The sequence below is a fragment of the Oryctolagus cuniculus genome, chromosome 15 (assembly GCF_964237555.1).
Source record: "Oryctolagus cuniculus chromosome 15, mOryCun1.1, whole genome shotgun sequence".
In the NCBI taxonomy this organism is placed as follows: domain Eukaryota; kingdom Metazoa; phylum Chordata; class Mammalia; order Lagomorpha; family Leporidae; genus Oryctolagus; species Oryctolagus cuniculus.
The window spans coordinates 27,453,485-27,468,492 of NC_091446.1; the positions used below are offsets into that span (position 1 = coordinate 27,453,485).

Genomic DNA, 15,008 nt, shown 5'->3' on the forward strand with positions numbered 1-15,008 from the left:
GGGTTCTAGTCCCGGTTGGGGTGCCGGATTCTGTCCCGGTTGCCCCTCTTCCAGGCCAGCTCTCTGCTGTGGCCCGGGAGTGCAGTGGAGGATGGCCCAGGTGCTTGGGCCCTGCACCCCATGGGAGACCAGGAAAAGCACCTGGCTCCTGGCTCCTGCCATCGGATCAGCGTGGTGTGCTGGCCGCAGCGCGCCGGCCGCGGCGGCCATTGGAGGGTGAACCAACGGCAAAGGAAGACCTTTCTCTCTGTCTCTCTCTCTCTCACTGTCCACTCTGCCTGTCAAAAAAAAAAAAAAAAATTAAAAAAAAAAAAAACAATAATGTATCAATATTGATCATCAACTGTAACAAATGCTCCACAATAATGCAAGATATTAACAACAGGGGAAATTTTCAGCAGAGGAGAGGGGGAACTCCATGGGAACTTTGTACTTACTACCTCCCCAATTCCTATAAACCTAAAAATGCTCTTAAAAAAAAAAAGTCAAGTCTAGGGGCCAGTGCTGTGGAGTAGCCTGTGGTGCCGGCATTCCATATTGGTACCAGTTCAAGTCCCAGCTGCTCCACTTCTGATCCAGCTCCCTGCCAATGTGCCTGGGAAAGCAGCAGAAGATGGATCAAGTACTTAGGCCCCTGCACTCATGTGGGAGAGATCCAGAAGAAGTTCCTGGCTTCATATTGGCCAAGCTCTGGCAGTGGTGGCCATTGGGGAGTGAAACAGCAGATAGGAGATCTCTCTCTCTCTCTCACTCTGCCTTTCCAATAAATAAATAAATAAATCTTAATTTAAAAAAATCAAGTCTATTAATTAAAAATAAATCATCAAAGGAATTAAAATGTTTAAAAAAAAAAAAAGGGTTATCTGCATTGATAAAATGACAGAGGAAAAAAGTATTCTCTCCAGGGTATCAAGACTGTCTTTATATCAGAACAAAAATTCTTCCTAGATTGGCATTTTTTAAAAGATTTATTTATTTTTATTTGAAAGTCAGAGTTACACAGAGAGAGGGGGGCAGAGAGAAAGAGAGAGAGAGGTCTTCCACCCGATGGTTCACACCCCAATTGGCCGCAATGGCCAGAGCTGCGCCAATCCAAAGCCAGGAGCCAGGCACTTCCTCCAAGTCTCCCATGCAGGTGCAGGGGTCCAAGGACTTGGGCCATCTTCTACTGCTATCCCAAACCATAGCAGAGAGCTAGATCGGAAGTGGAGCAGCTGGGTCTTGAACCGGTACCCATATGGGATGCCGGCGCCTCAGGCCAGGGTGTTAACCCACTGCTTTATAGCGCCGGCCCCGGCATTTTTTTTTTTTTTTTTTTTTTTTAAGATTTATTTATTGGCCGGCGCTGTGGCTCAATAGGCTAATCCTCCGCCTTGCAGCGGTGGCACACCAGGTTCTAGTCCCGGTCGGGTCGCCGGATTCTGTCCTGGTTGCCCCTCTTCCAGGCCAGCTCTCTGCTATGGCCCAAGTCCTTGGGCCCTGCACCCGCATGGGAGACCAGGAGAAGCACCTGGCTCCTGGCTTCGGATCAGCGCGATGTGCTGGCTGCAGCACGCCGGCCGCAGCAGCCATTGGAGGGTGAACCAACGGTAAAGGAAGACCTTTCTCTCTGTCTCTCTCTCTCTCACTGTCCACTCTGCCTGTCAAAAAAAAAAAAAAAAAGAGAGAGAGAGAGATTTATTTATTTACTTGAAAGTCCGCATTACACAGAGAGAGGAGAGGCAGAGAGAGAAAGAGAGAGAGAGAAGAGAGAGAAGAGAGAGGTCTTCCAACTGCTGCTTCACTCCCCAGTTGGCCGCAATGGCTGGAGCTGCGCCGATCTGAAGCCGGGAGCCAGGCACTTCCTCCAAGTCTCCCACGTGGGTACAGGAGCCCAAGGGCTTAGGCCATCTTCTACTGCTTTCCCAGGCCATAGCAGAGAGTTGGATCGGAAGTGGAGCAGCCAGGTCTTGAACCGGTGCCCATATGGGATGCCAGCACTGCAGGTGGCGGCTTTTACCCGATATGCCACAGCACCAGCCCCCCTAGATTGGCATTTGCAGACACCTTAGCTAAATGGCTGTCAGGTACACATAGGTGGGATATGTTCCTCATTTCTACACCCAGCCTGAGACTGAATGATCAGAACACTATAAATGCTTGACAAGGTATGCTTTGGGCTACTGGAATACTGAGCACATCCCCGACCACAAAACAAGCAGCACAATCAGGTGACTTGTCATCCAAGCCAGAAACATCACCTTCGTGTTCTTCCCTAGCAACTTACTGAGGATGACCACAGTGAGACTGCAGAACCCTGGACTTGAGGGATGGCACAGGAGCCTGTCACTCACTGTACTGCTGGATCCTCCTGTCACTACCCAGCAGGGCCCTCTATTCTCTACAAAGTTGCTTCAATATCCAGCTCAGCATTCCCCCTACAAAGCACTTCCTCGTTAACTCTTCAGCCGTGATCACTCCATTAATCCAAGATATGTTTGCATGCAGGTCATAATTTTAATAGAGATCTTCAGCTCTCTTTCATGGGGGCTAGAGAAAGCAGGGGATGGCGACCACTACTGAATCCAGACTGCCTGGTGTACAGCTCCAGCATTCACTGGTGGGTAGGTAAATTCCTTAACACCTTTTTACCTCACTTTCCTTATTATGTAATAATTAGTTCTACCTCAAATTTGTCTTGAGGGTTAAATGAGGTTACATAAAGCACTTAGAATAGTATCTTACGCAAAGTAAGGGCTATAAGTGTTTGCCATTATTATCACATCTTCAGTTTCTTGAAGTTCTGGCAACCACAGGGTGAGGGAGGACAGCCTTGGTCAAGGGCAGGGACAAAGCCTAAAGCTAACCCCAGCCCCAATCCTGTCTTCTTTCCCAGGACTTTGCCCATTTTTTACCAAGAAGATGTTGGGTTTTCTTAAGTTTTATTTATTTAATTTAAAGGTAAAAAGTGAAAGAGGGAAAGACAAAGAGATCTTCTATCCACTGGTTTATTCCCCAAATATCCACAAAAGCCAGGGCTGGGCCAAGCCAAAGCCAGGAACTCCATCCAGGCCTCCCATCTGGGCAGCAGGAACCCAAGCACTTGGGCCATTATCTGCTGTTTCACAGGTGCATTAGCAGGAAGCTGGATAGGAAGCAGAGGCCGGGCTTCATCTCAGGCACTCTGAGATAGAATGCAAATGCTCCAGGCAGAGGAGCTGTAGCACAATGCCCAGCCCGATGCTGGATTTTCAAGGATGGGCTAGGTCTGATTTCTCATCATCCTCCCTACCCAAACGCATCATCTTGCTCAGCATTCTGCCTGAACAAGGGGTGTGCTGCACAGCCTAGTCCTGCATGTCAGAGAGCCTGGCAGGCAGCTCAGTGAGCTGCACTTATCCACAGAGGTGAAGAGACCATTCCTCAGGGCTCAGGTCAGAGAGGACAAGATCACTCCACCTATCTTTCAGGAATAGCTATGAGAAACAAGTTCCTGAAATGGGAAACACAGTAGAGTTGGATACCTCAGAGGCAGGATTTAGGAATGAATTCAGGAGTCAGAGGCTAAAGGCCACAGTCAGAACCTCTGAATCAGACTTCAGACTGCTGCATAAGGGAGATGTTGGTAAAGCCAGGCCTTGCACACAGGAGATAAGAAGGCCAACACTCAATGTAGAGAAAGCCACAGCTTGAAAGATGGGAGCCAGGAAGGGTGGGCTGAGCAAGGATGAACCCTGGGCCTGACAGATCAGACTGCCAAATCCACGGAGGCATCTGAGTCTCCTTAGGCAGAGGAGGAAATCTCCCTGGCTCCCCCTAGCCTGGCAGTCACTCCCCAGTGCTGGCCTCCTGGCCGCTTTAAGTGAACTGGACTGGGCTAGCTGGTGGAACCTCTTTCCAGCTGTCCCCTCACTGCTGAGGGACTCTTTGAACTGGACACCTGGGAATCTGCCATGTGAAGAGACAACCCACAGTGTCAATGAAGGGCTTTAAAGAGGATGAAGGCATCACACACACACACATCTGCCAGGAACCCACGGCGCTGGAGGTCTTCCTGTGGCTACAAAAGAAAAGGAGTTCCCCTCAATATTTAACAATTCAGAGATCTGGGGCCTGAAATTTAACCCAAAGTGGCAACTTCAGCTTCAAGAAGACCTCTACCTCACCCCAGGCCAAAACCAAGGGCACCCCTGTCTTCCTAGGGGACTCAGATCCCCTGCCCTCAGCAAAAGGCTCCACTATTCTACATACGGTCATCCTGAAATTAAATTTCCATAATGTCCATCCCTCATTGAGCCTACAGTGTATGATAAACCTGTAGAACACAGCAGCGGGTGGGCTGGGGACGGGACTGCTATTTGCCGGTGACTTAGTGAGGTATTATGGTTACCAGCCTCATGAAAGCTTTGGGAAGAAAGCAAACACCCAACTGGATGAGGGACCAAGCTCCCAGAACAGGTGTGTATGGCAAAGGCAAGATTTCTATTGGAAACCCCAGAGGATAAAATGGCACTTAAAAAGTTCCTGTAAACCAAGCATTGAGGAGGGATAAACTAGCATTTCTCAACAGCAGGGGACCAAGGCCGTGCTAAATAACAAGTGGAAAAGTTAATCTGTTTCCAGTGCTTTAATAAGTAACTCATGTGGGTGCAGAGCCCTGCTAAGAACCTGAAGGGAGAGGGAAGCTCTCTACCCATCCTGCAAGGGGAGGCAGCCACAGAGCTCAGCCTCCAAGGGGGGCAAGAACAACTCCAAACTCCATTGAACATACCTGCCAGGAAGCCAGGGTTTGTGAGGCAGAGCCTACACCTCCCATGGAGGTGAGGCATGGACTCTGCCCATGGGGCTGCCAGCATTCAGGCCAACTCCACACAAAGGCTGTCTTTGGAAGCAGCCCGGTGTGTATAGCAGATGAGCTGCCCCAGATGAACCCCACCAGGATCTGTGCCTGAGTTCACAAATAAACTCTCCAATTAGCCAGCCTCCTGCATGCCTTGGTTAGGCCCCCTGTAGCTTTTGTCCTGCCAGAGCTGCTGGTGGTATCAGAGGAGGCCAGAAATCTTTGCAAGAGTGGCATCGAAACAGCCTCTTTCACAGATTCACATACCCCTGCATTCCAGTCCACAGCTGTCTTGCCACAAGGGAAAGGCCAGAGCAGCAGGCTTCCAACAAGCACTTGGCAGCTAAGGCTCAGTTTCTGGACACTTCCCAAGTCCAGGGGAAGAAGACTAAGAGACGGGGCAGTCTCCCCCGCTAAAGTCAGTTGAAGTCACTTGCCTACCTAGGTGCATTAGCAGGGAGCTGGAGCTGAAGCGGGGCTGGTGTCCAAAGTGGCAGCTTAACAGCTGCAACACAAAGTGGACCCAGTATGTCTTTCCAGCACCCCTCGTGTACTTGATAATCTCTTAAAGCAAAGAGAAAGCTGGCCTCAGACTTAGAATCTTTTGTGGGTCAGCACCACGGCTTACTAGGCTAATCCTCCACCTGCGGCACCAGCACACCAGGTTCAAGTTCTGGTTGGGGCGCCGGATTCTGTCCCGATTGCTCCTCTTCCAGTCCTGGCTTTGGATCCGTGCAGTGCCAGCCATAGCGGCCATTTGGAGGGTGAACCAACAAAAGGAAGACCTTTCTCTCTGTCTCTCTCTCTCACTGTCTAACTCTGCCTGTCAAAAAAAAAAAAAAAAAAAAAGCCGGCGCCGTGGCTCAATAGGCTAATCCTCCACCTTGCGGCGCCGGCACACCGGGTTCTAGTCCCGGTTGGGGCGCCGGATTCTGTCCCGGTTGCCCCTCTTCCAGGCCAGCTCTCTGCTATGGCCAGGGAGTGCAGTGGAGGATGGCCCAGGTGCTTGGGCCCTGCACCCCATGGGAGACCAGGAAAAGCACCTGGCTCCTGCCAGGATCAGCGCGGTGCGCCGGCTGCAGCGGCGGCCATTGGAGGGTGAACCAACGGCAAAGGAAGACCTTTATCTCTCTGCGTCTCTCTCTCTCACTATCCACTCTGCCTGTCAAAAAAAAAAAAAAAAAAAAAAAAAAAAAAAAGAATATATTTATCGGGGCTGGCGCCGTTGGGCACTAGGTTAATCCTCTGCCTGCGGCACCGGCATCCCATATGGGTGCTGGGTTCTAGTCCCGGTTACTCCTCTTCCAGTCCAGCTCTCTGCTGTGGCCCAGGAGTGCAGTGGAGGATGGCCCAAGTGCTTGGGTTCCTGCACCCGCATGGGAGACCAGGAGGAAGCACCTGGTTCCTGGCTTCGGATTGGCGCAGCGCCAGCCATAGCAGCCATTTGGGGAGTGAACCAACAGAAGGAAGACCTTTCTCTCTGTCTCTCTCACTGTCTGTAACTCTACTTGTCACATAAAAAAAAAAAAAAGAAAAAGAAAAAAAAAAAAAAAAGAATATATTTATACTGGGGCCAGAGCTATGGCATAGCAGGTAAAGCCACCTGCAGTACTGGCATCCCATATGGGCACCATTTGGAGTCCCGGCTGCTCCACTTCCAATCCAGCTCTCTGCTATGGCCTGGGAAAGTAGTAGAAGATGGCCCAAGTCCTTGGGCCCTTCCACTCGTGTGGGAGACCCAGGAGAAGCTCCTGGCTCCTGGCTTCAGATTGACACAGCTCCGGATGTTGTGGCCTTCTGGGGAGTGAACCAGTGGATGGAACACCTCTCTCTCTCTCTCTCTGCCTCTCTGTAACTTTACTTTTCGAATAAATAAATAAATATTTTATATATATCATTTCAAAAAAGAGAGGAGCATTTAAAATAAATAATACTAGAGGTGTTAAAAATTACAAAGATGGCATTAGGAGTTTTCAAAACACTGGAAGATTTTTTTTAAGTTTATTTATTTATTTATGTTTTTCTTTCTAAATTTTTTTGAAAGGTAAAGCAACACAGAGGGTGAGATAGAGAGCAGAGAGAGTGACTGAGATATTCCATCTGCTGGTTCATTCCCCAAATGACTGCAACAGCCAAAGCTGGCCCAGGTTTCCCAGCAAAGCCAGGAACCAGAACTCTATCCAAGTTTTCCACGAGTGGCAGGGATGCAAGTCCTTGAGCCACCATACGTTGCCTCCCACACTGCACATGAGATCAGAAGCAGAGGCCAGACTAGATCCCACGCACTCCCATATGAGATGCCAGGGTGCCAGCATTGTGGCACAGTGGGTTAAACCGCCACCAGTGATGCCAACATCCCATGTGGATGTCAGGTCAAGTCCCTGCTGCTCCATTTCCAATCCAGCTCTCTGCTAATGCAGCTGGGAAAGCAGCAGAGGATGGCCCAAGTCCTTAGGCCCCTGTCATCCTCATGGGAGACACGGAAGAAGTTCCTGGATCCTGGCTTCAGATTGGCTCAGCTCCAGCTGTTGTGGCCATTTAGGGAGTGAAATAGCAGACAGAAGCACGCTCTCTCTCTCTGTCTTTCCCACTCACTCTCCGTAATTCTGCCTTTCAAATAAATGAATGTCTCTCTTTTTTTTTTTTTTTGAAAAAATGGGATGCCAGCATCCCAAGAAACAGTTTAACCTGCCACAACAAACATCTGTCCCTAAAAGATATTTTTTTTAAGATTTATTTATTTATTTGAAAGGCAGAGTTACAAAGAGGGAGGGAGGGAGGGAGGGAGGGAGGGAGGGAGAGAGGGAGAGAGGGAGGGAGGGAGGGAGGGAGCGAGGGAGGGATCTTCTGTCTGCTGGTTCACTACCCAAACGGCTGCCGGGGCTGGGCCAGGCCAAAGCCAGAGTCCTAGAACTCCATCTGGGTCTCCTATGAGGCCAGCTCCCTGCTAATGTGCCCGGGAAAGAAAGAAACTCACCAGGATAAGAAGGACCCAGTCATCTCAGATAAGGTGAATTATAAAGCTACTTTTAATTTCTGAAACATAGACCAGAATCGGGTAAACATCTGAGAATGTTCCTTTCATCTCCTTCTAGTGGCAAGATATAATGCTGGAAAAAGCTAGACTTGAATGTGAGGTGAGAGCAGAGGTCTCACTCTTGTCACAAATGACACATAAATATCAAAGTGTTTTACCATATAGAAATGAATCACATGAAACAGGTAGTGTTAAACTAGGAAAAATTGCAAGCAAGGGCTCTGTTTCAAATTCAGAGGTTGCCTTTTCTGAAATATGAGCTTTCTTTATTATGTTCTTCAAGTTATTTTGGGCCTTGAACCCACACCAGTTAAGCAGGTCAACTAGGAGTATCATTGTGTCACACAGGAGATAGTATTCTTTTAGCTAGAACAAATCTGTCAACGAAATGCCATGGGCTAGCTGTACTAAATAGTTTCTGCAGGTTCTTATTAAGAACTCCAGCATAGGCCCTTTACTTTCCACATCTGTTTGCTATTCTATCTCCATTACCAATGCTGTGATGCAAAATCCCCATTCAGGCAAAATTAATTCCCTGTTCCCAAAGCCTTCTGCTGACACTGCAATGGATCAGTTTGGAAGGCTGCAAAGACAGGCCCTGACATTGCTCTCAATACATTACCTGGGTCTCTGAGCTAACAAGAAAGAGGAAGTTGGGTTGGATTTGTGATTAGAGAGGTGGTATAGCTCAGGGGTTAAGAGCTCAGACTTCAGACTCAGGCAGCCCAATTCAGTTCTAGCTCTTGTTCAGCCTACATGTATGACTTTGAGCAATTCATTTAACTTCCCCAAGAGACTCAGTCTGTAAGATGCAGATAAGAGAACATCATAAGATTGGAAAGCAAAATAGGAGACACACTTAAAATGGGGAAAAAGGCTATTACCTATTACCACCTTCTACATCATCATCATCCCCAGATCAGCCTCCATACTGAGGTAAGACAGAGCCTTGCTACTCTTTCAACCAGCCCAGGCTAAAAAGTCATCACCAATGTACCAAAAAGATGGTATAACATGTCTTTGTCAAACCAGTGATGAAGAATGCTATACTACTGGGGCCAGCATTGTGGCATAGCAGGTAAAGCTGCCACCTGAAACACCGGCATCCCATATGGGTACTGCTTCAAGTCCTAGCTGCTCCACTTCAGATCCAGTTCCCTATAATGGCCTGGGAAAAGCAGTGGAAGATGAGCTATGTACTTGGGTCCCTGCCCATGTGGGAGACCTAAAAGACGCTCCTGGCTCTTAGTTTCAGCCTGGCCCAGTCGTGGCCGTTGTGGCTGCCTGGGGAGTGAACCAGAGGACAGAAGATTCTCTCTTTCTGTAACTCTTTCAAATAATAAATAATCTTAAATAAAAAAAAGAATGCTATATTACTATAGCTTTAATGATCTGTGATTTTTTTTTAAATTTACTGCATATGGGTGAAATGGCCATCTTTCCATTTGATTATTGTATGTAGTCCTTGCCTATATTACTGCTGAACTAGCATCTTTTTACTTTTCACTTGATCATCTCTTTATTTAGTGGACCATTAGGCCCTTGACTGTTAACATTAATTAAAAATATGTTAGCTCAAAAACTGAAAAAAAGAAGGAAAGAAAAAAAGGAAGAAAGAAGGAAAAGGGAGAGGGAGGGAGGGAGGGAATATCATTCTATTCTTAAAATTCTATCAATGAACTACACTGAATCTATTCTCTTTGTATTAACATTATATTAGCATGAAAAAAGTATCAGAAAAAAATTTAAAAATGAACTCAATAAAGATTTTAAAAGATTCAGAAAGAAATCAGTGAGTTAAGCTGCCACCTGGGATACCACAGCCCTTAGCAGAGAACCACCTCCACTTCTGATCCAGCTTAAAGCTAACCCCGGGAGGTAACAGATGATGGCTCAAGTCCTGCCACCTACCTGGGAGACCCAGATAGAGTTCCTGGCTCCCCGCTTTGGCTTGGCCTCATCCCAGTTATTCCAGGCATTCGGTGAGTGAACCAGCACATGGAAGACCCTTCTCTGTTCCTCTCTCTCTCTCTTTCTCTCTGTCACTCTGCCTTTCAAATAAGTAAACTTAAAAAAAAGTAGAAAAGCAAAAGAAGATATGACAACAGAAAGAATATCAGCTCCTGATTAGTGCTAATAAGGGAGAGGGAAGACTATATTTAAATTTTTTAAAAAAAGAACACCTTCTTCAAAAGAATATAGATGGAAAAGAATTTCTAAACAAAGATGGCAGTTTACTGGAAGTACAAGAAATTATTATTTAAGAGGCAACCAAGTGCAATCATTTAGAGTATGGACTGGGGCCAGTGCTGTGGCATAGCAGGTAAAACCACTGTCTGCAGTGCCAACATCCCATATGGGCACCGGTTTGAGTCCCAGCTGCTCCACTTCTGATCCAGCTCTCTGCTATGGCCTGGGAAAGCAGTAGAAGATGGCCCAAGTCCTTGGGCCCCTGCACCCGTGTGTGAGACCTGGAAGAAGCTCCTGGCTCCTGGCTTCAGATTGGCTTAGCTCCAGCCATTGCGGCAAACTGGGGAGTGAACCAGCAGATGGAAGACGTGTGTGTGTGTGTGTGTGTGTGTGTGTCTCTCTCCTTCTCTTTCTGTGTAACTCTTACTTTAAACTAAATAAATAAATCTTAAAAAAAAAATAGAGTGTGGACTGGAGAAGTTTGGTGCATCTTAGGATGCCCACGCCTATATTGGAGTGCCTGGTTTGAGTACTGGTTCCTTTGCTTCCAATCCAGCTTCCTGCTAATGACCACCCTGAGAGGTAACAGGCGATAGCTTAGGTACTTGGGTCTCTGCCACCTACTTGAGAGACCCAGACAGAGTCCCAGGCTTATGGCTTTGGCCTGGGCCAGCGCTGGCTGTTGTGGGCATTTGAGGAGTAAACCAGCAGATGGAAGCTCTCTTCTGTCTTTGTCTCTCTGCTTTCAAATAAAAATTAGAGTATGGACTTGGGAGCCAGACCATCTGGATTCAAATCCTGTTTCTGCCACTGCCAAGCTATGATGTTAAGCAAGTTACAGAGACTCTTTGCATATCAGTTTCCTCTTCCGTACAGAAGGGTGAATATTAGATTCCTCCAGTATTATATGGTGCTGTTGTGAAAATTAAATTCATTAGTAACATAAAGAGAGAGTGGGACCAAAAGAGTATCTGGCTTATAATCAGTGCTTAATTAATGTTCTGCTTGTTATTGTTTTAGCAGATTTATTATCAAGTGGATTATGTTAATACTAAACTTTTTTTCTTTTCCTAAACATAAATTAGGTGACTACAAAGAGAAGTAGGAGAGGCAGGACTTTTTTTTTTTTTTTTTTTAAGATTTTTACTGTATTTATCTGAAAGGCAGAATTACAGAAAGAGAGGGAGAGACAAGGATAGATCTTCCATCTATTTGTTCATTCCCTAAATGGTTGCAATGGCCAGGAGCCTCCAACTCCATCCACATCTCCCATGTGGACACAGGAGCTCAAGTACGTGGGCCGTCTTTCACTGCTTTCCTAGGTATGTTAGCGGTGAGCTGGATCAGAAGTGGAGCAGTCAGGACTCGACCTGACATCCACATGGGATGCTGGTATCACAAAGGTCCACTTAACCCACTGCACGACAATGCCAGCCCTGAGGCAGAATTTAGAAGCATACTGGGCAATAAATGAAAGCAAACTAGGATAAAAATGTGCTGTGAGGGCCGGCACCGTGGCTCACTCGGTTAATCCTCCGCCTGCAGCACCGGCATCCCATATGGGCACCGGGTTCTAGTCCTGGCTGCTCCTCTTCCAGTCCAGCTCTCTGCTGTGGCCCGGGAAGGCAGTGGAGAATGGCCCAAATGCTTGGGCCCCTGCACCTGCATGGGAGACCAGGAGGAAGTACCTGGCTCCTGGCTTCGGATCGGCGCAGCACCAGCCGTAGAGGCCATTTTGGGGGTGAACCAACGGAAGGAAGACCTTTCTCTCTCTCGCTCTCACTAACTCTATCTGTCAAATAAAAAAAAAAAAAAATGTGCTGTGGATAATCCAAGCACACAAAATGCAAGTAAGGAGGAAGTAAATAAGGTGAATAAAGGAAGGTGGACAGATATAGGATAAGGCAAGTAGAGTAAAATGTTAAGGGTACAGTCTGAATTCTACGTATCAGGGTTCACCATAAAATTTTTCAACTTTTCTTCATGTTTAAAAATTTTCATAATAAGTCAGGGGCAGGTGGGAGAGAGAAGTAGACATAGAGGCATCAGCCCAAGTTCTGCGTTATAGCTACACTGCTTGTCCCCTGAACTAACTCCAAGGCAAGCTTGAAAAATCACGATGGTTTGTTCTAGAACTCTTGTTCATTATCAACAATTTCCTGTACCAGATGAGCAGTACTCAGGGGCTCCTGGACCACCTGGGCATGAGTAGAAATGTAGAAGGAAGAACCCCAGAGATTCCGTCTGAGAAGTGCCAACCTCACAGGACTGTGATGTTATCAACCTTGCTCAGGAAAATGTCAATGGTAGAGAACCTCAGAAACAAGGCTCAGGGATAAGGAATGGGCGGTGGAGGGGGACAGGCGGCACACACTCACTCATGGACTCTATTGTCGCCATAGAGATCGCTGAGGCCGAAGCTGACGTAGTGCCAATGCTCAGGGATATTGGCAGAAGGGCTCCCCACGTTCCTGTACATGCTGACATAGTCCAAGGGATCTGGGCCACCCAACCTGCAAAAGACAAACACAGGCATGTCAGTGTGAGCCTAGAAAGCAGACAGTGTCAAGTTAGGGGCCTTGGCCCTGCAAACCTAAAGACCCCATCTTGGGGGAACCTGAAGCAAAAGAAAACTAAAGTACAGCTACACCTGTGTGGGATGAGACCACAGGATGGACAGTTCGGGCTACCCAACCACATGGGCACAAGATGCTCCTTCTCCTACCCTCGACAGGCAAGGCCTCTTGCAGAAATAAAGCAGACAGGGTAGTTGCCATTTTACTTTCTCCTGTTTCAAACTGCCAATAGCAAATGGGATTGACAGGGATTATTTCTCTTCTATGGGGCCTATAAATAAGCCAAGGCTCAAGGCAAGAGGTGCATCAGTCAATCAACTGGCCTCTGTTGAAAGACCCTCCTGAGCATCCCCAGTGGGCATTGTTACTGGAAGCAGAGGCTCCCCTCCACTCCTGCCTCTTAGACAGCTAATTCCTGAAAGACTACATTGTGCCCTATGTTAATTACCGTTTGTTCTAAGCAAATTCAAAGCCTCCAGTCCCTGCAGACCCCAGCCTGCGCCCCATAGACCAGAGCCGGTCTTTTATCATGGCAAGTGACAAAGGCCAAACTCAGGCTCGCTCAGCCCTGCACAGTGAACTGCAGCAGGGACCAGGCTGAGCCCTTGGGAGTGCCTGCAGCCAGAAGATGGTCCAAGGAGACTTCTGCCTCAGAGGGGGAGCTGGGACATTAAATGACTTGGAGCCTCTGAGAACCACATTAAATTTCCCCACAATTCCACCAGCGAAGCAGTTGAGGACAGAGTCAGTCATGAGCTCACTGAGGATTTAATTAACAATTCCCTTTAGTAGAATAATTAGTGGTTTTTTTTTAAATCCTTGTTTTCATCAGAATGATAGGGAAATGTGGTGAACTTGAGAAACAGCCTAAATGGAAACCATCAGCAGCAGGAGGTCCGCATTTAACCCACAAACACTGCATCTGAGCTGCCTCATCTCCGTGCCCACTTCACACAGAGGCTGCAGCAACTCGGCCTGCCCAGGAACCCTGGCTGAGAGCGCTGTGCAACAGGGAGAATGTGCTACAGGAAAGCAAAGACCCAGGGAAAGGCAAGTTCCAGGTAATCCCAGCACACGTGCCAGAACACACGGCAGAAACGCTGCTTAACACCAGTGGGTCTGGTTTCGCCCCCTTTGGCCAGGACATTATCAGCCTTTGTAAAAATCCTTATTCTCTGCTACAAAATGCTAAATTACTTACAAGAAAGTCATTACAAATAGCTTAGAATCTCTGCTGAGAAAGTTAAGGGTTAGATGTCCAACTATGCCATTAACACTGATTTTGCCAAATCAGTTGACTAATTCTACAAGCAAGTCTGTGGGAGAAGGGAGAAAATAAAAGGGCAGCAATCCCTGGATGGACTCCACTATAGCCGCAGAACCCCAGAAGAGATGGCAGTGACTGCAGCCCCATAAAGGCTGGTTTCCTGTGCAAATTCCCAATCCTGCGCCTCCCACTGCCTAGGTCCACCCAGCAACAAGCGGCAAAACTGCTCCCTCTACCACCCCCCCGCAACTCTCTTCCTGACCAGGTCTCCAGGTGTCACACCAAAGAGAGAAGCTTTACCTTTAGACTCCTGCAGGAAAGAGTCAAAGCACAAAGTGTTCCACTGCTACTCAGACACCAGGTAAGTATGTAGAAAAGAATCATATCTTACACCTAAAAGAAACATTGGCCAGGGTCCCAGACGTCCCTCAACTTAATTCCTCAAACACCTGCAGGGTAGCTACAAGCCTAGAGTGGGCCCAGGGCACAGGTGCTGCCTCTCTGTTTTGCTCCTTGCAAACAGAACGTCCTTGCTGGCTGGGGACATTAGCCAAAGAGCCAACTTTCTGCAGCAAAAGAAATCTCAAGGTACAGCGGGTGACCGCCAGGCCCAGGCAGCCTGTGTCAGCCATCCTGCTACAGCTGACGAGGCCTCATCAGATCCCAGAGGGGAAGAATAGGCATGTATCTGTATGAATACATCTGAGGAACATGATCTTACAAATGCCCCTAAATCTTAGAAAGAACCAGTCACTGGCTGTGGCCGCTGACATTTTTCTGAATCCAGCAGCTTTTCTAGCTTCACAAAGTGCCATCCAGTCCCCCTTCTCCATCATCCCCTGCTGGCCCCATCCCTCAGAATACGACCTGGAAACAGCTGCAAGGGAAAAAAGCATTCTGGGAATTTTTCTAACTTTGTCCTTGGCACACTTTTCAATACCTTTGACACACCTCTATCCTCATGACCACTGGGGTGACAGAAAAACAGGTGCACGAATCTGTAGGGAGTCCTCTTTGTACTGCAGTGAGACCTGAGCAAGAAGCATGGAGAGCCAGGCCCAGCCCACTCTTCTCATGACACAGACAAGTCCATGCGAGGTAAGCACAGACGTACAGTTA

At 47.7% G+C, this 15,008-nt stretch overlaps 1 protein-coding gene across 8 annotated transcripts in view; it reads right to left on the minus strand.

Moving 5' to 3' along the window:
• SUFU (SUFU negative regulator of hedgehog signaling) overlaps nt 1-15,008 on the minus strand; it is a 122,683-nt gene that overhangs the window by 103,915 nt on the left and 3,760 nt on the right. For all 8 annotated transcript variants that reach the window (XR_001795156.3, XM_051823538.2, XM_017348522.3 and 5 more), the window contains exon 2: nt 12,425-12,559. Coding sequence is in view for 7 of the 8 variants with exons in the window: in XM_051823538.2 (XP_051679498.2) it covers nt 12,425-12,559 (135 nt within the window). In the remaining variant the exon portion in view is untranslated. The remainder of the gene's footprint in view (nt 1-12,424; nt 12,560-15,008) is intronic.